This window comes from Orbicella franksi, chromosome 12 (genome assembly GCF_964199315.1).
Source record: "Orbicella franksi chromosome 12, jaOrbFran1.1, whole genome shotgun sequence".
In the NCBI taxonomy this organism is placed as follows: Eukaryota; Metazoa; Cnidaria; class Anthozoa; order Scleractinia; family Merulinidae; genus Orbicella; species Orbicella franksi.
Window position 1 is genome coordinate 1,419,225 of NC_138156.1, and position 23,636 is coordinate 1,442,860.

The 23,636-nt window shown below is 38.1% G+C and overlaps 3 protein-coding genes across 5 annotated transcripts; 2 read left to right on the forward strand and 1 right to left on the reverse strand.

Moving 5' to 3' along the window:
• The first annotated feature begins 1,311 nt into the window (after nt 1-1,311).
• Nucleotides 1,312-8,808, forward strand: LOC145463376 (complement component 1 Q subcomponent-binding protein, mitochondrial-like). 2 transcript variants are annotated; one of them, XM_081447128.1, is made up of 7 exons: nt 1,312-1,326; nt 1,946-2,033; nt 3,881-3,933; nt 5,207-5,321; nt 6,870-6,914; nt 7,575-7,739; nt 8,198-8,808. In XM_081447128.1, exons 3-7 carry the CDS (start codon nt 3,896-3,898, stop codon nt 8,345-8,347), a joined length of 513 nt encoding a protein of 170 aa, XP_081303254.1. In that variant the 5' UTR covers nt 1,312-1,326; nt 1,946-2,033; nt 3,881-3,895; the 3' UTR covers nt 8,348-8,808. The 2 variants fall into 2 exon arrangements, with proteins under 2 accessions (XP_081303254.1, XP_081303253.1); XM_081447127.1 differs by lacking the exon at nt 1,312-1,326 and having other exon boundaries at nt 1,340-2,033.
• Nucleotides 8,809-9,217: 409 nt separating this feature from the next.
• On the reverse strand, nt 9,218-12,315 carry LOC145463375 (PRKR-interacting protein 1 homolog). Its single transcript, XM_081447126.1, has 6 exons — nt 12,190-12,315; nt 12,013-12,091; nt 11,490-11,590; nt 10,785-10,870; nt 10,048-10,115; nt 9,218-9,513 (listed from the first exon to the last, which is right to left on the reverse strand). The coding sequence occupies exons 1-6, from the start codon at nt 12,313-12,315 to the stop codon at nt 9,416-9,418; spliced, it is 558 nt and encodes a 185-aa protein (XP_081303252.1). The 3' UTR covers nt 9,218-9,415.
• Nucleotides 12,316-12,359: 44 nt separating this feature from the next.
• On the forward strand, nt 12,360-23,617 carry LOC145463369 (ubiquitin carboxyl-terminal hydrolase 30-like). Of its 2 annotated transcripts, none has more exons than XM_081447119.1 (12): nt 12,360-12,499; nt 12,668-12,726; nt 13,853-13,961; nt 17,532-17,632; nt 18,168-18,218; nt 19,732-19,779; nt 20,247-20,298; nt 20,493-20,584; nt 21,416-21,475; nt 21,984-22,136; nt 22,567-22,856; nt 23,398-23,617. In XM_081447119.1, exons 1-12 carry the CDS (start codon nt 12,361-12,363, stop codon nt 23,615-23,617), a joined length of 1,374 nt encoding a protein of 457 aa, XP_081303245.1. In that variant the 5' UTR covers nt 12,360. The 2 variants fall into 2 exon arrangements, with proteins under 2 accessions (XP_081303245.1, XP_081303246.1); XM_081447120.1 differs by having other exon boundaries at nt 12,360-12,496.
• Nucleotides 23,618-23,636: the final 19 nt, after the last annotated feature.

Consider the following 23,636-nt stretch of genomic DNA (forward strand, 5'->3'; position numbering starts at 1 on the left):
AATTCAGCTGAACTAGCTCTGGTATAGGCAAAGGGTTCCAGGGTCCCAGCGGCTCATCCCCACCCAGAAATTTCCAAAGTACCCCCCCGGGCAAGCTATCAGGTTGTTGAATGTCAAACTGATCAATGTTATGGCCCAGTTTTGCTTTGGAATCCAAGGCAAGACGATTAAGATTTCTTTTTTTAAGGGACTGTACGCGGGGGGAGACCCCCGTACAAAAGGAACGGGGGTGCTCATCAGTACCTTTTAGAGTACCTCTTAAAGTTCAGTCTCAAAAAGGTCCACAGCCGGGACTTTTGCGGTACCTTTTAGGGTATTGAACCAAAAAAATATGACAGGAAATAATGAGTTCTTTTAGAATTGGTACCTCTTGGCCATGGGGTGAAAAACATTTAAAACCACGCCCACAAAACAGAATCTTGGTAGCTCTAAGGGGTTCTTTTCAAAATTTCCGACGAGCACCCACGTCCTATTTATATGGGATTCCCCCCCGGGGGGACTGTAGTTAGGTGTGTTGTGGTATCTCTTTCACGAAGTCGCGAAGGTCACGTTCGGTGGTCATGATAATAGCTTCTTGCGATCATTCAAAGCCGATTGCAACAAAGAAGCTCAAAAACTTGCGAAAACTGAAAGAAAAAATTGAAATGAAAAAATGAAAGGCAAATTTTGTCAAGAATGAAATCAGGGCCTCCCAGGGCAACATGTCCCCTTGAAACCCTTGAACTGAAATATTTCACTTTTTCTCGTTTCTAGTGTTCTTAATATAAATCCCAATCACCGTTCCCTAAATTTTTTTGTCAAAGTTCCCTTTGATAGTAGAGATATCCATTGTTCCATCAAGTTTATCCCAAAAATACCCTTTGTTCCCTTGAAATAAATGATTGTGTTCCTTTGTTCCCCCAAACTTCTGGGATCGCGGCAGACCCTCATTTTATTTCCGCCCTGTTTCTACAGAGCAAGACTGGACAGGAGGAGAACAAACTTGATTAAAGGCTCGGCTGCCCAGCAAGCCTGAAAAGGGTTTTAACTTCGCTACCGAGCCTTTTCTGGAATTCACCATCCGGCACCACTCTTTTCAAGTCGTCGAAAAAGTTTATTTTACCCACGAAATTTAGATGTCGACTGTTGGAGGACTAGCAAGACTGTTTATCGCACGTTCAGCACGAGTATTGTGTAACAGACATGTAACTAATAACCAGTTAGTGTCTTGTAGATCTCGATCTGTATTTGCAGCCACCACACGTGGTGCCTCGCAAAATCTAAAGCAAACCATTTCTTGCGCTTGTTCAAAAGTATGTTCTTGTGAATTGCATAAATACACACAAGGTAGGTGCTAAAGTACTGCATTTTAGGAATAAATGTGGTGTTGTTGGGTTTCTTTTTTTAACAAAGGACACACACCAACCCTGTCTCAGACGAAAATTGCTTGTGAAATATGACCTTACTGACTATATGTAGCTGTATGGCTTATTAAGCTTAAATTATGCTTGTGGGAGCTATGATTGGTACAAAATAGCTTCCCAGTTGTCTTGATACTTGTACTCAGTAATGCTGGATCCATAATCTAGCTTGATGTTGACTTTAACTCAATGTTTAACTCAGCGTTTAAATAATTATGTGAGGAAGAAGTTCATTGGAAATTCTGAGGGATAGGAGATGTGGAGCTCAAAAGCAAAACGTTTTAAAGGAAGATATCAAGCTGGTTGGAAGGCATAGTGGCACAGCACCCTTAATTTGTTTACTTAATTTGTTTTTCCTTAGCCCATGCACTCTACCCATGATGTACAGTGACATTGTGATACGATAATCCGTGCGGTAAAGATGGATAGAAACGATATGTACAGCATAAATTTCCTTAATAGAGGGTTTTTGGTAATTTGTTCCCAAAATCATAAAGCTGTTATGATGTTGTCATGAAAATCTCTGTATGTTATCCATTTTGCAGCTGACAGCGAGATAATGAATTTTCTCAAGAAAGAAATAGATAATGAGAAAAAAGAAGCTTCTAAAGTCCCCCATCAAATTTGTTTCAGGTAAGCCATATTTTTGTTGTTGTTGTTGTTGTTTTGAGAGACAGTCAGTGAAAGAGAAGTAAGACTACTCACAAGGTGCTGCATAGAAACGAGTGAGACAATCTCAGATAGTGCAGAGCACAATTGATAGCTCTGGTACAGTAGTCCCATAAGTACTCACCCCTACTCGGTTCACTTCCGGTTTGTGTCTACCTTGGTAGTCTGCTACGGCTTTTCCCCTTTGCAGTGTGTATGTTTCAAGGTTGTATTTTCATTCAAGGTCCAAACATTACGCACAAATTAATTACTACTGGTGCTTTAAGTTGATTTTCGTTCATTTAAAATTCAACAATATGCTGAAGCAGCAAACGTGACAATTTAGCTCTTCACGCCAACTTTGTTACTTGATACTTTTGTTTTCCTTGCAAAGCCATGTAACATGAAACCCCTGTTTTCTCCAAAACATACAGAAGATGTCCTTGTTTTTTGGAGATAAATGAAAGAAAGTTAAATATCTGATGAAGTGATGAAGAAACAGAACAGAGACGATGTTTTACTAAAAATACAAATTTTTACCGATGAACAAGAACTAATTTAATTATCAGATAGTCACGAAATACCACTTTCTTTTTCTGTTGCCACCTTTGTTGTTAACAATAAAACAATTCAAAATTAACACACAACAATATTGATGGCTGAGAAGCTTTTCAACAAAAAGTATTGAAGATAACCAGCGCTACTTGGCCGATATGAATGAGTCTCCTCAAAGACTGATTAAATTAATTTGCGCTTTCATTAGGTGCCACGGCATCTGCAGCAATATTTGAGCATTTTCCTGGTTTCTTTTGTTACAAATTCACAATTTGCGGAGTATTAACGCCACTAACTTGAGAACTTTTTGGTCTCTCTTACAGACACAATTAAGGCAAGAAATAAACAAGTCGCTAAGGAGAAGCAATATATTTGAACTCTGACAAGCACACTATTGTAGATTGAAAACAGCAGATGATATTTGTTGCACCGACCTGTTTGTAATTCTAAAAGCTACGCAGCCACAGTAACGTTTCACTTTTGCAATAAAAAGGGACAACTGGCGCTACCTGAAAAATAACTGCCGTCCTTGGTCACATGACACGATAAATAAAATACTGCGTGTAAAGATAGTGTATAACACTAACAATGCTAGAACGCATGTGTCTTACATGTTGAGCTCTACCATAAGGAAAACCACTCAACATTTGTGCGTGATTCCGTATGCAATGTATCCTTCACCTAATATAGAAGCCACGAACCCTAACTAATCTACGCATGCGTTTAGGGCAAATTAGTTTTGTTCTAAGGAGAATGGTACCACAAGGAGAGCAAGGGGTTACCTGAAACAAATATATAGCTTTGCGATGTTCAAAGTTAAGCAACGACGATGGAATGTGTTTTACGTAGAGTACACATGTACCTTTCCCACCCTACTCCCATTACTTCCTTGCCTCTAGACTAATTAATTAATTGAAATTAATTAATTAAACAAACATTAAAGTTTACACCTTAGCGCCATAGCGCCATAGGGCCATAGTGCCATAGCGCCATAGCGCCTTAGTTCCTTAGCGGCAGGCAACCCCCATAACCATCCCAATAGTGCACTCTGCACTAAAAAGGACTTAGTGAAATATTTAGGATCAGCATCAACTAATACAGGTTTGTAAAGTCACAGTGACATGATCTACATGGAAAGGTACCTTTCAATCTTAGAAAACCTCCCTCCAGTGAAAAATTGTTGACATCCAACTCCTGATTAAGAAGTAAATTACATAGAAATACATTATAAAAACCGTACCTAAAGATATTGTGCAAAATATTTCTTTATCAAATAGTCCAATGTTGATGGGATGCTAGTTAAACTGGAGAGGGAATACAATGCTGAAAGGTTAGTGAGTCTTGTGTTTTTCAAGTTAACCTGCAAATTATCTTTAATGTGGTTAAATGCAATTTAAGCTAAGTTAAAAGTGAAACCATGCTGGTCAGCGGCCTCCCCTGTTGTGGACATGCGCAGTAGTTGGGGTTTGCAGGGGGTCGCATGGTTTTACAGCTCAGATTTTGAGGTCAGCTCATTCTCACATGCATTCTTGCCTTTTTGACTGTGCTTGGCGACTTCGCTCCCTGCCCTCCCTTCCTTTCTGGTAAGTATGAGGTAGGTATCATGGTTCCACTGTTTTTTGCAGTGTGACGGTGCCTGGTGGTTGCCGCTCACAGGGTTGTCAGGGTTACCCTATGTGCCCGGCTCTTGTGCTCGAGGCTCCACTATCTTTCCAGGCACCTTCCCCAAGCTCATCTATTGTTGATGAGTTTAATTTGTATTAAGAAAATATCCCAAAGAAGATAACTATGCTGATTGATTAACAATCCTGTTTCTATAACTCTAAAGAAATGTAAAAGTAGTACAAGCTGTTGATGTAATGATGATGCAAGCACAGAGAATTTACATTTTGATGATCAAATTAAACAGGTTGTTTTCCTTTTATTGTCGCAGTATTTGCTAAAAGAAACAGAAAACATGTCCTCTGTGTTTCTATTGAGTCATAGAAACACTCATGAAAGTTTGGGAGAACTCAAAAAAGATGTGGAAACACTCACCTATCAGCTCGTGTTCTCACAGCATTTCTCGTTCTTCCAAACTTGCACTCTAGTTTCTATTTAACAATTAGATTATGAGCTGGAGATTTCTATTGTGTGATAGTTGATGAGGGTGCAGCCCAAGTCAGCTATCACATATAGAAATCGAGAGGGAATAATCTAATTGTTTTAGTATAAATCTACTAGTCGTTCAAAACTTTATCTAAATCCTCTTCACAGACACTTCGAAAACACCAAGAAGTGGTTGCCATTTTGTTAACAAGGGCACACTGCTACGCTACTCTCTATCTATCACAGAATAAATGGTGAGTAGTGTAGTCAATCAGAGAATGGCATTCGTGATAGACCGCTAGTAGATTTATACTAAAACTCGATAAAAACACGGTACATGTTTTCTATTTCTCAAAGGGCTGGGTGGAAGATAGGATTTCAATCCTATCCCCAGATTATAATAATGGTCTTGGACCTACTCTGGATAATCAGTTTTTACAAACATAGTAATAATCAGACAAACATACATGTAGACTACCAGCTAAGACACTTCTTGCAATGCTAATATGTTTCAGGATTGTAGTATCATTTGATCTAAATGAGAATACAAACCAAGATGAGAGTGCTCTTGATGAGGATGCAGAAGATGAACAGCAATATGCAGAAGATGATCATGAAATAATGGGAAAGGTGACAGTTAAATTTTCTGGAAGAGTCAAAAATCACCAACTAAAGCAGCAAAACATAACTGTACAGTGGAACCCAGTTGATACAGACACTAAAGGGACATAACAAAGTGTCTGTATCATCTGGTTGTCCATATTAAGAACACTCTCAGGGAATAAACATTACAAAGGCATGTTTTGTTTCATAAAAACTGAACAGTACCTTGAAAGTATATGAGCTTCAGACTAAAAATAATCCCCAAAGTGGACTGCAAATTATCCTTTGCAAGGACGCACAAATGCCGAGAGTTAAAAGATCAGTGGTAATGAACCCATTAAGTTTTGAGATTTGAAGTGTATGCAAGCAATCCAATTCAGGGCTGTGAAGCCAATTTCAACTTTTGATTCAAGTTAATTGATAAGAATTAACTCTGTACGAATGACACCACCTGCCACTGTGACCTGTAAGCACATATCTTTTCAGTGTGCTTCACAGCATATCAGGCTCATTTGGTTGAGCCATGGTTTGTATTTTGGCAAGATGTAGCCAAGTCAAAATGCCCATGGCAAGACCAAATGAGCCTGGTATGCTACCAAAGGATACCAAAAAGTAAGATATTTATCATTCCCAAATTCTGGAGATACTTTTCTAGTTACAGTGATCTGTCTGGCATTTGGGTTTAGTTTTGGTAGGAAAGTTCTGACGCCTTTCAACCTGCTCAGTATTAAACTGCGAACTTAATAGTGGAGCTCTGGCGGCCTGAGGGACCACCACGTGGAGCAGTATAACTCGTATGAACCGATGAATTGCTTTTCTCATGCCGATGATGAAGTTGCACAACATGGCAACCATACTCCAGTTAATAGGTTGACTGAGACATGCAGCCTTATTTACCGTGCCCACCATAAATCTTTGACATTGGACATTCATGTTATGGTCAATTGACACCTGTCAAAACAAGGTATCCCCTGACCAGTTTCATGTAACCATATTGTGGGCTCAAGGTTAGAGCTCATTGAGGTCACATTTTTCTTAAAGTTTACTGCTGCCCAGGTATTGGTTTTCAATTGGATCGCAGGCTCAAGCCAGGTTAACTTATTGTAATCAGATGCTCCGTTTTTAGGCTTGACTGTTTGTCTATATATTCTATTTTTAAAACCTTTTCTATTTGACTATCAGGTCAGTGTCTTGATATTGCAGGTTACCATACCCAAACTTGCAAGTAGCCAATCAGAAGCTGTCAGTATCTTCTGTCCTGAAATCCTGCCATATCGAGTCACTGACCCGATATGGCTATGATTTCATGGTCACTTGGTGGTATTTGGGTACAGTAAATATACTTTTCTGGTATGCTTTGGCATAATATCGGGCTCACTTGGTCTCTCCATGAGTATAAGAACCATGACTCAACCAAACTTGCCTGATATGCTGCCAAAGCATTCCAAAAAGGTATCATAATTTAGCTATAAATATCAGGTCAGGAAACACAGCTTCTAATTGGCTGATTGCAAATTTGGGGATGCTATGGTAAAGATTTCATTATAACAGTATAGTTGTGATTTGGTTTATCAGATTGTGTCATATCCTTATTTCACTGTGGAAATAACAAAGCAACCTGTAAGTTGAGAGATAGTTATCTTCTGTTTTCTAAGTGTCAGTCATTTTCAGTGTCCCTCTTTTAGAAATGAATACATAGATGCATGATGCTGGATGTCATGTGATATTCCTTCTACTGAAATTAGGACTATTACTCCAAAAAACATATATTTTTTGTCAACACTAATAAAAACCTTGCACTAAGTTTAGCCACTCATTGCAGTTTCAAACTCTAAAGCGCAGGTTTTCCTTAATATGAAATTCGTCTCGAAAGAAGCCCAAACTTCGAACATCATTGCTACTATTTTGAACAGTACTCAGTAGCCAGGCCGCATTTCCATGACGTCATTCCATCTGAGAGATTTTGTCCAAATGGCTTCCAAAGAGCCTTTTTAACTACCACGCTGGGTTATGGCTGCTCTTGAACCATACTATTTTGAGCCAGACATGCTCCAAACTCTTTTTATTACGCGTTTTTATTGTAAATTTAAAAGGATGTTTTGAATTCTATTTTCTTAACTGAAGACCATTATTTTTTTAACAGCACCAATACTTCTGTAGTGTGACATTTGAACCATTACTGTATCAGTAAAGAGCCTTCTAAAACAAATACCAAAAAAGAAGTGCACTTATGTTCTGCTTCATCTGTTGTCTCAGTTTTTATTTTACTTCCTGTTTTAGGGGAAAACGTTAAAGTTCCACTGTGAGTTTAACAGTGAACTAGGTGAAGAATTCTCAGATCATGAAGGAAATGAGGAAATCATCAACATAATCAATGTATCAGTTTTGGATTCTTCTGACAAAGATAAAACTGTTTATTGTGCTGAAACAGAAAACTTGGATAGTGTAAGTATAGAAAGGTTGTTTTATGAGAGCTTTGATCTATAATATTGGCCATTGCAATTAGGAGATAAATTTACAACCCAACCAAGTAATATAAGTGCTCTTTATGGATGTGCCGTCTGACTCCACATCTATTGGAACATGATTATTATTCATCCCTGGCAGAGATCTCATATTTTTTTTACAGTCTCATTTCTGAAAACAGCCAGTTTGATTTTTTGTTTGAGTCACTATTCTATTAGAACATAATACCTAATATTAGCTAATAAAAGCTAATATTAGTGCTGTGTAAAAGTCAGTTTCACTTGTGAACTTGGGTGAATTTGTTTCATGTGTTCATTTTTAATAATTTGTTAAAAGGTTGATAGAAATTGACAGTGGATTTGACAAAATTAATATTTAGCACATCACTGTAAGTTATAGTTAATTGTAAAACTCTCTGGTTTTTCCTTGTTCAACAGAACTTATACATGATGTTGTTGAACATGTTAGCTGAAAGGGGAATTGATAAGAGCTTTTGCCAATGGCTTCTTGACTACAGCACAGCCCTGGAACAGCAACACTATGTCAAATTTCTGGAAGAGTTGCAAGGATTTGTCAAGCTACAGTAAAAAATATGCAACTATAAACAGTTTTATTATGAAAAAGCAAGACTGCTTCCACGCAGTGTTAGTATGAGGTTTTGAGATATTGTTTAACTGTGGTAAAGGCTTGCCATCACATTAGTGGGGCCCTTAGAGAACAATGACATAACAAGAACAGAACATTTTAAACATCATATTACTGACTTCAACCCAACAGCATTTCAACTTGTGCAAGTGGGAATACTTATTATAATATTCTTACTGTTTTCAAATTCATGCTTTCATTTGTTCATTTGAGCAAGAACGCATTCAGTGTACTGGATTGCACCATTTTACATAACTACTGTTAGTATTGATGTACAAAGGACAAGTTTCACAGACTTTGACAAGAACATAAAATAATACTAGCTGTCAGTATACAGACTTAATCTTGAAAATGATTTGATAGTTGTGTTGGGTTTGACTAGCACGGTAATATGCTGTAGAGTTAATGAGAGGTGCTGCAGTCCATTAGTTTTCTGCCTTATGAACACATGATCTTTCCTCACTGACTAATTTTATCATGCGGTCAAGTAAAAATGTAGTAATCAAGAGAAATTAATGGTGCCAACCTATACTTTGTATTATTAAATGTCCAAAACCCCTGCAGCTTTCTCAAAATTTATTTACTTGTGTGCGGGGTGTATGGACATCCCAACCTGTGATAAGCTTAGCTCTTCAGACACTGTCACACAACCTGCATAATGTGTTGTGTGACTGACCCGAAATAAAATTACTGTCGGGGATTTGAAAAATTGACGCAAAATCGGTACTAGCATTTAGTTGTTAAAGGCAGTTACAGTATTTAAAGCTGCCTCAATCTTTGATTAGGGTTTTTATTGTTACTTAAAAGCTTCCTTCAATTTGAAGAAAGTTTCATTTGTAACCACTGCTTCTTGGATAGTGTAACAGATGTGACGATCTTCTTGAATCCAAGTTCTCTGGAATATCAGGCTAGCTGTCAGTCTTTGTACTTGGATGAGTGCCTGATAAGTCCAAAAACAGCCACAGTGACAAATTCACTTGATGAACTTTATTGTTTGTTGATTTTTGAAATTATTTTCCCCCAACTACAAAGTGTGGCTCTTCATCCTCATCTGACTTCTCCTCATCATCATTATCACTACTGCTAACTTGTTTTTGATCATCTCCACCTGTGGAATTGAATACCATATATGCTTTAGGTAATCAATATTCTGTTTGTGACCCTAGTTAACAGGTAGATATTGTTGGCTAGGCTCCTTGTTTTAGTTTCCCCACCTTTTGAGGTCACATGACCCCTGTCATCTTAAATTACGTGTATGTGTAACGGCAAACCTTTGCTTGGAATGTTTGGTTACTTGTAGTTTTATACAAACTGTACAGCATTCACCAGATGAAGCAAGGTCTTCTTAACTGAATGGTAAATTGAGCGGTGAATGTAGTGTATTTCCTTATTTTCATCTAATTAAAGGAGCTTTGGCCTTGAAAGATATTTAAAAAATAGGGTATGTATATGCAGTAGAATTTAAGGTCAATCATGGAAAATCAGTTTTCTGGGAGAACTTGCGCATAGATTCCCCAGAAGGAGAGGGACCCTAGTAAAGTCACACTCCAAAGCACCTTTTCATGCCACTAACAGGTTACGAAATGCTCATGCAGGTATGGATGGAACTCTGTCCCTCTATTTAGCCCAAAGAGCAACTTACCATCTTCCTTTTTCCTGTCTTCATCTTTTTTCCTCTTAGCACCTAATTTTCTTTGTTTCTTCTTTTGTCTGAGAAGATGAAAACATTCAAAATCAACCTCGTAAGACTGGGGTCAGTGTTAGCCTTAGAAGGGTCATTAGACTTGTTTGCAATTAGACCCAAAACACAAAACAATATTATTATAAAATAATGCACAAAACATAAAGCCATGGCCCCTTTTTTTAAAGCAATTAGGTCAGCATAACAATCTAGTGCTAAAGAAGCTGTGGTCAAACGATCACAACATTTCAAAACAACATATTTCAACATTGTACAAGTGAATAGATGAAAGATCATATAGTAGAACTGCAGAGAAAAATATGAAGACCTTGATTATCACAGTTATACACAAAACTTAAGCAGTTGTGAAATTAAAGCCTGAAAATAATTCAGGCTTGAACGGGATTCTAACCCATGACCTCTGCGATACCGGTGCAGTGCTCTACCAACTGAGCAATCAAGCCAGCTGGGAGCTTTTTCAAGCTTTTTCAGCTGCTTAAGTTGTGTACAACTGCAAAGATCACTGACATCTTAATAACGTTATGATGCAATATGTGGCACTGTTATGTTGCAGTTGTTTGGTCGGGGCTTAAAAGACTAATCCTCAGGTACAGTATGAACATGGCTCTTATAAAATCAACATCCAAAAGGATACTCCTTACGTCTTATTTCAATTGATAGCAAAATGAACTGTTCACCTTTTTGCTCTCTTTTTTGCTGTTTTTTCCTCTGCTTGATTCTTGTTTTCTTCAAGCTTTTTGTGATAACTTTCATCAAGTTCTTGCTAAACATCACAAGAAAAAGACCAGCATTTTTTGTGAGGGATATGACACAAAATACATTTTAAGACCAAATTTAAACTAAAGTACACAAATGGTAATTATGAAAATTACTCTGCTAAGCTCACTTAAGAAATACTAAAAACTACATTCTCAATCCCAGATACTGCATTCCTTTTGGTTACCACTAAGAAATGGCAAGCTCTGCATGGTAACAGTTTAAAAGTATGCAATTCGTGGACTGCCATACAGACCTGAGTGACTAACAATAAAAAGGAGTACTCTGTCCATACTCAGAAAAATCTAGTAACTGGCCAGAGGTGCACTTGGTGCCAATCAAAACAATGGTGATATCTGTGAACAAACTTATTTTGAAACCTGAAAGCTATTCGGTGAAACAACTCAAGGGTATGAAGTGTTGAGAGGTAGGGGATAAGTCTGAATAGCATTCTTGTTTTTAATAGCATGAATAGCACTCAGGTCAACCTGAGTACATGTAATGCTCAGATTAGCCTATTTTTCCTTCACTCGTGTCTCAGACCTGCTGCTCAAGGGTGAAACGACTGGACCCAAAGTCCAAATATAAACTATGCAAATCGATATAGAGCTTTCACCAACTCATACCTGTTCTGCCGTCTTTTCAATGAACGCTACCCTGTTGTACTCTCTCCTCCTTGTTGCACGGTAAACATGGAACTCCCCACTACCAGCTCCAGCACTAGAACCTGGCGAGGTGAAGAGAAATACTTGCTCTCAGTTTCTGTCAGTTCATAATCAGTAGATCTATATCTACATGTTTAAGACTGATCAGTTACCATACCTGCCAACCCCCAAAGTACAAAAACCTGGAGACGGTTAGAAATCTTTGCATTGTAAGAATATAATTTTTGACAATGTCTGAATACTCTCCGAAAATCACCCGAAGGCCTTCCAAACGTTCCCGACGTCTCGAAAATAACGAAATTAATGAAAAAGAAAATTAAAAAGAGCCACAGTAGGTAGTTCCCGGGAGATTTGTTGCTCTAACCGGGAGACCGGGAGATTTGATGAAAAACTTGGAGACTCCCGGGAAAACCGGGAGAGTTTTTATTCTGTTACTTCATGTCTAAGACTGATGAGTTATTTTAAAACTACCGAGAAAACCTACCCATCACAAATCGAATAAATTCAGGTGCCTCTGATGGTTTCCATTGCTTTGGACGATCGGGAATTGACACCGTTTTATCCTGCAAGGCATGATTTGATTTTAACTGACGAACTCAGAATTTTAGACTCGACAATATCGACTACTTCAACCACGAATAATTACAGAATTACGACTTACGGGGTCCTTCATAAGCTTTTCTAATTTCAGCTTCTGTAATTCTGTCGCACTTCGAGGAACAGTAGGTTTTTCTGACGATTTTTTCTCAGTATATTCCATTTTGCTCTCGTCCGCCATCTTTGTCATCTAGTATCCAGGGTCTCACGGCAAAACAAAAAACTACCTTGTGTAATGATCTCCAAAAATGACAGGAAAAAGAGGAGCATGGATGGCCGATGTGTGACAGTATTTGCGGCCGCTGCGGCGATTGGAGCCAGCTTTTATGTCCTTTGGGCTCCTTATGGAAAGAAATCTAAGGCAACAAGAGGTGGTTAGTGTTACTTTGTTCTTTTTAAGACGAAGCACATAATCTCACAATCGAAGATTGTGGTTTATTATTCATCACATAAGTTGCATTATCAGTTATATTCCTATCTTTGAAAGTTAAGCTCTCGTCTAGAGTTTAGTAACACTTCTTATCTACTTTGCTTACTAACAGATCGTCCCCCTGGTCTCATGAATCTTGGGAACACTTGTTTTATGAATTCCATATTGCAGGTTTGTACAGTCTAGTCATATGTTTTTATCCTTTTATCCAAGGACAATAGTAGCATGGAACAATTTACCTATTTATGAAGATGTTGATATAAATAATTTTAAGACTATTGCTCTTGCAGCCATTAAATCTTTTGTATAATGTATATCCAGACGTCCTAACTTGTCTCGACGAGATTATACTTAATCTATTTTATCTTATCTTTTACTAACTTATAATTTTTATTGTATATATACATATTGTAATTATTTATTACGTGCTTTTATTATGTTATTTTAAACTCCTAGTATAGTTCCACTGTTTAAGGAGTATAATGAGCATCTGAAGTGTAATAATCATGGCTGGATATCAATGAGGTTTCTTAAACTCCTGTGGGGTTGGGGGGGGACTCCTATATAAAAAGACGGTGTGCTTGTCGTACCTTTTAGAGGTTAAAAAAGCAGTTTTAGTAGCTCTTAGGGTGTTCACCCTTAAAAGTTCCACAGCAGGATCTTTTGCAGTACCTTTTATGGGACTGAGCCAAAAAAGAGGCCAGAGATGCTGAATATGTTGTTTTAGAATTGATACCTCTTAGGAATGAAACAAATTCAAGCCACACCCACAAAACAGGACCTTGGTACCTCTTAGGGGTTCTTTTCAAAATTTCCGACAAGCATCCAGGTCCTTTTTATATGGGAGTCATCCTCCCAGGCTTACACCAGGGTTTCCAGCTACAAAACTCTTGTGACTTCCTCACATGTCTGCATACTTTATTTTTGACGGGTCTTTGGTAGGTCTCTGCAGATTTTAAAGAGCTTTAAGGTTTGTTAAGATTTCTTCACTTGGGAAATGACCAATGCTTGTTGACTATCTCAGCCATATTTATGCTATTTTATGCATATTTTAACCTCCTACAGGTGATAACCTCTCAGTAACAGATACTGTCTCTCTACTGTTTAACACCTCAGCGCGTTCTTTGTAGTTGTTAACACTATACTTACTACTATACATAAATTCATAACTGACACAGGCATAATTCTGGGCCTGCCTGTTAAAATTAAATTTGATGGTGCCTGAATTTAAGTAATGCACTTTTGGTGTAATTTATTGTTGTATTAAATTTGTTTTTTGATCTTGAAACTTTACTAGGGAATTGCAATCTTGCCATCATTTGTGGCATGGTTACAGGATTTTTCTGCCGACAGTGATGGTAAATCTCTATCCAACTTAGCAATGGAGTTGAAAATACTAGTAAAAGGTCTGTAAAAGTAACTGGAATACAATATCATGATGGTTAGACATTATAAATATTATTTATCATTAGAAAACATTTAAACAGGGAAATTAACATAAGTAAGGTTACATGGGGTTTCGACGACTTCATTTTATCAATGTCGAAGGGAAAAGCATGTGAAATAAGAAATACATGTGTTGATTGGTCTTCAAGGGTATCTTTTGGAGATCTCTTGTTGAATGAAAACAAAGGAAACCTTTTGTTCTGCTAAACGATGAAGTCACCGAAGCATGGTATTTGCCGCTAGTTGTTCAAACTGATACAAGTTTTATCATTCATATAATTATGCTATTATCTTACTGTTGCTTTGTTAATGCAAGCGAATAAAGCACTGAACGGGCCAGATTTGAGTTTGTTTTGTCGTGACACCGGTTCGATACAAGGTCGATCGATTTTTTTCTGGTCTATTTCTCTACTTCTTTCAAAAATAGAAACATCTATTTTTAAAAAAAGCGTGCTGTTGAAGCTGCTAAAAGCAACCGTTTAAATTCGCGTCACGTCAAAATTCACCATTGAAGGATTCGCTCCAATGCCACTTGGAAAACTGAGTTTTTCTGCATACATTATTTCTCGAAAATGAAGTGCAAATCAATAAAATAATTATTATGCAACAATGCTTTTCATGTCAAAACAAGTCAGTCTACCAAAAATTAGCTTGATCCTGCAAAAAATAAAAATCAACCCAAAAAGCAATATATGCCCTTTTTGCACAAAAGCCTTCAATTATTAATGTATTTAATAAATCTCATTGTCATGGGTATTAGAACAGGTATGTAACAGAAGCCAGAAAAGTCAAAAGTTTAAAGTTTTGTCTTCCTACTCTTATGAGTAATAACGAAGAGGCAAGATTTGCTGTTACTCCGAGTTTCGTGCTTACGCACTCATCAGACAGTATTTAATGATAAGCATTCCTATCAACTAGATATATATACACGGTATTAAACAATAGGCTAATTGCTGGACTAGTTGCATTACAATAAGTGATAGTTATACTGGAAAACAATAGGTGTGAAGACAGAAACTACGGGGACGAGTATAAACTGCGTGGGTGCAGTACAATATAAAGAAAGTGTCAAGCGTTCTTCAAGTAGAATTTGTTCTCGTGCCGGCATTTAGAAATAAGTTCTGATCTTTTGTTTAGTAGATTGTCGTTGCTATGTTTGATAATCATTAGTTTTTCTGTGAGGCAGAGGTCGCATCGTTTGGAAATGTTGTTGTAGGGTCTTGCACGGCTAATAATTGACCATTTGATGTTGAAGTCTTGTTTTTTGTCGTGTAGTTGCCAGATGTATTTAGAAAGCTCGGTGCTGTTGATGTGTTTTCTGTGCTTAAATGTGGATTTGTGCTGCGAGAATCTCTGTTTGAATGTTCCTTCTGTCAGTCCAATGTAGTTCTTGGTTGTGTTGTTAGTTGTAACTTGTGCGTTGTAGATTACACTGGAAGTCAGGCATTTGTTGTCTAGCGGGCATTGGTCTTTTTTGCGGCAGTTGCATTGCTCTCCGGTGATTGCGTTGGCGTTGTTGTCGGCGTTTGTTATTTTCATGTTGTGTTTGTTGATTACTGTTTTCATGTTGTCCATGCAACTGTAGCTGACTTTGACGTTGTTTTTGTTGAAGAGGCTGTGGTATTTATGTTGGTTCGGAAAGTGCTTAGATATGAGCTTCAGGAATGTTCTACCGATGTTTGTCTTTACGTTTTTACTAAATGGAGGGTTGTACCATATAATGTTTCTTTGTCTGTTGCGTCGGGGGCGTGTTGGTTGATTGTCTTCGTTGTAAATTAGTGTTTCAGAGTGTCCGCTGGCTTTCAAAGCAGTTTCGTAGATTGGTTTGGCCTTGTTGAATTCGTGTTCGTTGCATGAGTTGGCGGAAATACGGCGATTGATGGATGCTGGAAGTTGCTTTATTATGTTAGGTGGGTGGTTAGACTTTGTGTTGATGTACTGCGGCTCGTCGTTAGGCTTTCTGTAGGGGCAGTAGGTACCTTTTGTAAGATCGAAGGTGACGTCCAGGTAGTTAACAATTTTCATGTTAGTCTGTATGGTAATGTTAAGTCCATATGTCTTGAAGCGTCTTGTTATGTCCTTCCTTGTACGGTCTGCTTGAGGTCCGGAGATGTTTTTGAAGATGGCAAGTCCGTCGTCTCTGTAAAGCCCGATGTTGTCTATCCCGTATATGTTACACAGGTCGTCGAGAATGAATAAGCCTACGAGCTCGCATACTTCGGCTCCGTCGAAGCTGCCCATAGTAACGTCAAAAGAACTGTTGTTTTTCTTGATCCAGGCGGTGTTACTGTCAAAGAGAAGGGATTTTCTTGAATGCATAATAATATCGATGTCGCGGTCCGTAATGGAAGTGAATTGTTTGGCGAAGTTGATTGCGTCTGTAAGAAGTTTCTCAGTAATGGAAGGGTAGAAGTTCTCAATGTCAAATACGGCGAAGGTATGTTGATCTTTGTGTTGTATAGAGGAGAACCAGTTGATGACGGATGATGAGTTTTTCCATTGGTTAAGGCCAGTCTTCTGTCTCACAGTCGTGTTAATGTTCGCGAGGATTTCTTTACTGATACGTCCAATCTCACTTTTTGCAGGGTTAATGAGTCTACATGTAGGTTTGTTCTGGAAGTTGTCTTTATGGTCTTTGAGTGTTATAAAAGCCTGTCGTTCAGCCATGCGTTCCGCGCGGTCGTCAATGTTCAGATTAGTAGCAATGACTTGAGCTTCTTTGTTAATAGCAGTAATCGTATTAGAATTTGCTTTCTTGTACGTCGATGTGATATTGTCCTTGAGAAGCTTGTCGTGCGAAGCTTTGTCTACTTCGTAGTAGTTGGTTGTTTTGTCAGCGGGTATGAATGTTTTTGTGGAGTTGTTTATTTTCCTAATGTCTTGTTGTAGATGGTCTTGGAAGTCATCTCGTATTTGCCTGAATTCAATGTTCTTGATCATTTCGTACACGTCAGTTTCAAAGTTTTTTAGGTCTTCGTTCTGAGGAGGGCATTTTCTTGATTTAAAACCAAAGTTGTTGTTGTCAATGTTGTCGTCGTCGTTTTTGTGGTCTGTGTTATTCTTATCTTTATTCTGTTCGAAGAAGAAGGCTTTCCAACGCATACGCTTGATTACACTTTCGGTCTTTTCGATGAGTTTCTTGAGGTAGGAGTTTCTTGGTGGGATAGGAATGTTCTTCATTGAATAGTTGAATCTTGTTTTCTCCATTGTGGATAACGGCGATCGGCGAAAAGTGCTCTACTGTTGTTAAGCAGGAGCGAATATAACCATATGAGGAAGTAGCAGATCCCATTAAAATAGTGCTCAATACACATATAGTGTAGAGCTGAGTATATGAGTAATAACGAAGAGGTAAGATTTGCTGTTACTCCGAGTTTCGTGCTTACGAGTTTCGTGCTTACGAGTTTCGTGCTTACGAGTTTCTTCCTACTCTTATGTTAGCTTACGCAGATCAATATTAACCTTTGTTTTTGATAGCACATAAGGTGTAATAATATTTACTGGTATTTTATCATTGTGTTTCTATGAAGCTTTGAATAGTGGTTTTGTGGAGGGAGATGATGTCATTTGCCCAGACTCTGTGTTATCTGCTCTTATTTCTCATGGCTGGTTCATACCTACAGAACAGCAGGTCAGTGGTAGCTGACAGTGGAAATAATCCACATTTCTGTACTATGGTTTTGGTTTTAAAGGAATCCATGATAAAATGATGTTGTTCTTGGGGGTCTCATTTAATACACCGGTAATCAGTTTCATGTCTATGGCATTAATAATTGACATATCAGCTTTCTTTTGAGATTTTAAGATTTATGGGTTATTGACAAAGCTTGTTCGGTCAAGATGGCTGGATATTGGCCAAGTTCTTTTTTTCCGTGTTTATGGACCGAGATGGAGTCAAGGTCCATAAACTCGCAAAAAAAAGAAGGAGGCCAATATCCAGCCATCTTGACCAAACAAGCTCGGTCAATAAAGATTTATTATATGGCTTTCGGGGAAATTTTTCTTGCGGGACGCGGCGGATAGTCCTGAGTGGGCAAGATAGCTCCATCTTGCCCACTCAGGTAGCCAATCACAGTGCTGAATTTGATTCATCTTGCCCGCTCATGGAGCTAGCCATATAGTAAGTGTTGTTATTGAATTGACAATATGACATATTGTTTTCACAGGATGCCCATGAATTCTTCCATGTTCTTTCTTCTACTTTAGATGATGAAATGGTAATGATGGCTCTTTATAGACTATTTTAACCCATAAAATATTTTTGCTCGCACGTGATTGGTCTAAACACTTAACATGAATGAATCCAAGAGATATTCTCCAATAATATTTTTGAAAGAACCCATGTGTTGTGAAAAATATTTGAAAGGTAACAAGCTCAATAGCCTCCATTTGGCTTTAACAAAATGCTCAGGTATTTGTCCTTGGACATTATTAGTTCCTCACAGCTCACAGTGTTCCTTGAGCTTCGCACTTGGAAAACTGTTTGCCTCTCAGAACTGAGAATATCTGTGGAGAAAATAATAGCAGAGCTGTGGCAGGCCGAAGGACCACCAAGCAGAGCATCATAACTATAGGAAGAGAACCATGTGCAAGCAGAGAAATAGAAAACCATGCAACCATTTTTTCATAGTCAACATGGCGGCCATACTCCAGCTAATACCAAGTCTTGGTTTATGGTATACATCTTTGATATGGGGCATCCGTGTTATGATGAATTGGCACCTGTCAAAACAAGGTATCCACTGATCACTATCAAGTGACCATATCATGAGCTCAAGTTTGTTGCTCATGGAGGTCAAGTGTTTGTTTTTAAAGTTGACCACTGACCAAGCACTATGTTTTGATTGAATTGCAGGCTCAACTGACCCTAACTTGTAATCAGGGCTGGTTTAATGCTAACCCAGGATTAAAAGTTAACAAGTTTCACTGTTTATGTTTTGTGTAGGTTGAGGTTATTCAAACTCAAAAGAGAAGGCCAAACAACATAAACAGAGAACCTCGCTGCAAAGCTACAAAACTCAAATCAAATTTCTTGCTTATCCTGGGTTAGCTTAGTCAGACTTTGAATGACCCAGCCAGAGTTCCACTTTTAGGCTTTGCTTAATCTAGATATTATCCATGCTTATTTTTGTGCTAAATGGAGGCTACTGTTTATGTATTTCTTAAATCTTACCTGTACATTTGACAAACGGTATTTGCAACTGTTCTAAGTAATCTCCAGTTTTGTATATTTAACCCTCGAATTAGCATCAAATTATATTTAAAAAGAAACAAGTCTTGCTCGGTTTGCCTATTGCAATTGTATCAGTATCTGAAACTATTCATCTTTAAACAGATAATATGTACAGCTGAACCTCCCCATAACCAACCACCCCAAATATCCAGTTGAATTCTGACGACAACCATTAGTGCTAGTCTTTAGTCTCATTCACTTACTGCACTGTTTACTGAAAGGTCTTTGTTCAATCTTTTAAGGAGACTTATACATTCATTTATGGACGATAGGCCTTGCCATTGCTTTTTAGTTTTATCATTATTCTTATATACACCTCAAATGTTTGGCTCACATCCTTGATTCCTAACAATGACCCAAATATAATTTGAAGTATAAAATCCCACCTGGTAATACACCACGTCCTGGAAAAATAAGTCCAGCAAAAAGCCTTTTGAACAAATATAAGCCCAGGGCTTGGATAGTGCATTTATAATGCAATGTAATTCTAATCACAGGGTGAACCTGCAGGTGTGATGAACCTAGGTGACATTGCTACAGTTGAGGTTAGTGATAATGAAATATGTTTTATGAAGTCACCCAAAATTTTTTCCTTGGTTTACTGGATGAGAGGGCTCTGTCTGTTGAAGAATTTAATGTCACTTCGGCCCAGTTAGTAAGACATTCTGCTTCTCCCATGCTGAACTTAATTGCAATTAGCTAGGTTTGACTGTAGTGTGAAAGAAATGTGACTCTGATTCAGTCTTTGTACCAGAGTTGTACCAGCTTTTGGATTTACTGATGCTTCATAACAAAAATATCCTTGTAATTCCCAGTGGGATTGCAATCCAACCAAAATATTTTATGAATTTTGTTTGGCACAGCAGAAGCATGTTGTCGAATCACTGCCATGCCAGAGTCATGTAGCATGGCAGAGCTTGTCAAACTTAACTTCTTGCTGAACTCAAGTCAAAATTTTGATTCACATTTGTGAGTGTATTCAGTGTAGCAAGTGATGTGCTGTCATTTACAGAAACATGATGATTCAATTGAAGAGGACACATCCATGGTACACAGAAGCAAAGGTACCTAGTGCTTGTGTGTTATTATGTGTCAAATTTGGTCATGCACAATATAAATACTAAGTTTTGAGTGTCAGTACAGGGAAAGTGTAATATTTAAAGAAACTTTTTGGAACATGGCTGACAATATTTTGCGTCTTCTTTGCATCTCTACAAAATAATGATTCTGTCAATAAAATGTGAACCTGTCATTTTAGTGCCCATCAAAAGAGACTGCTGTAATAAACCTCATCTGCCATTCCATGGCTTACTGGCAAGCCAGCTGGTGTGTAAACAATGTGGAGCAAAGGTACATTTCACCCACTGACACAGTTCAACTATGGCAGATTTTTAATGTATGTAAATAATTAAGATATTTTTTAATGTTCCCTAAAGGGGAAGGTTGGCTTACAATGCTTGACTGATTCACATTCTTGTCTGTTTTGTGCATTGAGATTATTCTACAAGCTTTGGTTACTCCAAATACAGATTAAGTGAAATTTGCATCTTTTCCTTGTAAAATGCATACCTTTTACTGACTGAGTTTGAGGTCCGTACTGTAAGTTATGGACTGAGTTTTTTCCTGCTTCAATTTATGGCCCAAGCGTGAAGCGTTCTGGCCGTAAATTGAAGGGGAAAAACAAAGATCCGGAACTCATAGTACGGACCAAGAAGACAAGGTTAGTAAGATATTTATTATATCTCTACAGTGTGTTTGACAGGTTTAGGAATGATTTCTATTCATGTGGAACAGCTTCAAATTTCTGACACACCTTGAAAGCAAAACAAGTCAATTCGAAATCGCTTTTAAGTAGTTAGCACACTTTTATACACAATTTAGAGTAAAAGAAAGTTGTAGACTTGTACTTGCTATAAAAGTTAAGAACAGATGGCAATAAATCATGAAACAGTCTTGCAACAAGACCAACTTTTGACCAATCACAACGTGTCTACTGACTGAGACATATAATAAAGTATTTTACACGATGATAGAAAATGACCTAGATGTCAGACAGGTCTTTAATTTTTTATTCTCTTTTGTTTAAGTTTTTAGAACCCATCTCCAGATCCAGGGTACATGTGATACAAGTATCAAAACTGCATTTTTTTGTGATAATTTTTTTTTCTTTTTTTTGCACAGTGCCCAGTTAAGTTTGACAGTTATGATAGCCTGTCCCTCAGTTTACCAACAACCTTTCAGGTATTTTAATATTCAAGTTTATCCTGGAATTGTGGAAAGGTGGGTAGTCCACAATGTTTTAGATAGATGTATTCCTCTGGAACCATTGAACCCTACTGGCTCCTTTTCAGATCTCTGATTTGTGACACCAAACAGACTAGGATGTCACTAAGGGCTGGCTACAGGCTAATTTTGCCAGCTGAAAGAGAACTTAAATCCAGTTGAAATTTTGTACATGAAAGCAACGACTGAGATAAAACCTTTGGAGCTGCCAAAGCCAGAATAAACAGCTGGACTTGTTAATGATTTGGCTTAGTGTTTTCTAGGTGACTTCCTAGTTATGTCACTGCAACTCTGCAGGAACAAAACTTAAACCAAGAGAATAACGATATAAATAAAGAGAAAATCATCTGTGAGGGGATTCTGTGTTGATGTGCCACCAAACTCTTGGAGCTAGCTTATTCAACGGAAACAACAACCAGTATGGAGAATTCATCTTTAAACCCTTATCATATGATTCTGTCTACAGATGGGCCTGGCACTAGAGGACCTGTTACATATGTTTGTTTGTTCAGAGACAGTGGATGCAGTCGAGTGTCATGGCTGCCGACAGCAGCAAAACACAGATGACTCAACCAGTGCTGTCAGGACTACATTTATCAAACGGCTCACACTAGGAAAAGTAACTGACTTATATTCGATCTTTTTTGTTTCGTTTTTTTTTTTAATTAGGGTGGGCGTGCAAAACAGTGGTGATTCCCACTGAATTCAATTGTGTGGTGTAAACTTAGTAGTATATAATAATCTTGACAGCTGTAATTTGACATTTTATGGGGCCGAACATGGATCAATACGTAATTTAAAACAAATCAGGCATTGCTAGGTAACGTAACAGGTGCTTTGGACATGTGCCAAGCTACATTGCTTGGTGACAAGACATACCTTATGGACCTTATGGCATTAAGATGACATGATAATGTTCTTGGTACACGTATATTCTTCCAAATTACAACACTTCATCATTCATAGTGGTGTTAAAAAGATTTGGCTGAATGGTATTTCACGGCTAAGTCAGTCTTTGCCTGTTTTAATTTCCTGTTGTTTATTTTCAGTTACCACAGTGTCTTTGTATCCACATTCAAAGAACTTACTGGCACGCCAATGGCGTCCCGTATAAAAACAACTCCTTCATTAAATTTCCAGAGTTTCTTGATATGGAGCCGTTTTTATACGAGCCTTTGGAGCCGAAAAACTGCTCCCAAAAGGACTGTGTGATTAAAGATACACGTAAGATTGCCTCACTCTCAAATGGAGGTCTTCAAGTGACTGCAGCCAGGGACATGGAGCTGAATGGTTATCTAAATGAACTAGCCACTTCGTTCATTAAAGCAAACACAAAGAGGTAAACAATGATTTGTTAAGAACTTGTTCAGTCATGTACAAGATTAATGTCCCTTACTGTGATTTGTGTTATGCGATATTTTCCCGCACTTACCATCGGCTGCGAAATCCTTCAGATTTTGATTGGTTAATTGCGTGGTCGCAATAACTTTGGCATATAATTGGTTAAAGCCGCAGTTGGGGTCACACATTATACAATAGCATGTTTATTGTATTATGCAGCATTTGGCTACACTACGCACTTGCTCTCTCGCATAATTCTACCCAACGAGCGCAGCCAGTTCTCTCTATGCTGTAATTTAATGGTGAAGATTAAAGTTCTTGGACCAGGAAGTCGGGGGAGGGGAGGTTGAAGGTTGTTTCTTTGTATTTATCATTAGAGAGATAAAAGGGACCTTTCATCACGGAAGCAGTATGACCATGCGCTCCTCAGCAACATGGTCCAGTAAGTTTTTTTTATCATTATAAAGTTTCGGAAACCGAAAGATGTTGGGTTAAGTCTGGATAGTGTTTGACGCCTTTATTTTGTCTCTGTTTTACAGTAGCGGCCGTGCAGTTTTCAAACTAATGGCGGTTGTTGTTCACATGGGATCCGTGGATGATGGTCATTACGTCACTTACAGGAGATTTGAAACTCCCCAAGGCAATGAACATGCGTCCAAGTGGATTTACACGTCAGACGAAATTGTGGAGGCCGCATCGCGTGACCAAGCCCTATCAAGCTGCGCTTATATGCTATTCTACGAGAGAACTACCAGATAGCTCGAGTAACGCGTACATG

What these genes read in the sequence shown, in the direction of transcription:
- LOC145463369 (XM_081447119.1), top strand. Translation starts at nt 12,361, where the DNA reads ATGATCTCCAAAAATGACAGGAAAAAGAGGAGCATGGATGGCCGATGT. An exon ending in TCATACCTACAGAACAGCAG is followed by an intron (nt 17,633 to 18,167) that starts GTCAGTGGTAGC and finishes TTGTTTTCACAG; the next exon opens with GATGCCCATGAATTCTTCCA. An exon ending in GTGACATTGCTACAGTTGAG is followed by an intron (nt 19,780 to 20,246) that starts GTTAGTGATAAT and finishes TGTCATTTACAG; the next exon opens with AAACATGATGATTCAATTGA.
- LOC145463375 (XM_081447126.1), bottom strand. Translation starts at nt 12,315, where the DNA reads ATGACAAAGATGGCGGACGAGAGCAAAATGGAATATACTGAGAAAAAA. An exon ending in AAAAGCTTATGAAGGACCCC is followed by an intron (nt 12,092 to 12,189) that starts GTAAGTCGTAAT and finishes CATGCCTTGCAG; the next exon opens with GATAAAACGGTGTCAATTCC. An exon ending in AGACAGGAAAAAGGAAGATG is followed by an intron (nt 9,514 to 10,047) that starts GTAAGTTGCTCT and finishes TCAATTCCACAG; the next exon opens with GTGGAGATGATCAAAAACAA.
- LOC145463376 (XM_081447128.1), top strand. Translation starts at nt 3,896, where the DNA reads ATGCTAGTTAAACTGGAGAGGGAATACAATGCTGAAAG. An exon ending in AGGGAATACAATGCTGAAAG is followed by an intron (nt 3,934 to 5,206) that starts GTTAGTGAGTCT and finishes AATATGTTTCAG; the next exon opens with GATTGTAGTATCATTTGATC. An exon ending in TGGAAATAACAAAGCAACCT is followed by an intron (nt 6,915 to 7,574) that starts GTAAGTTGAGAG and finishes TTCCTGTTTTAG; the next exon opens with GGGAAAACGTTAAAGTTCCA.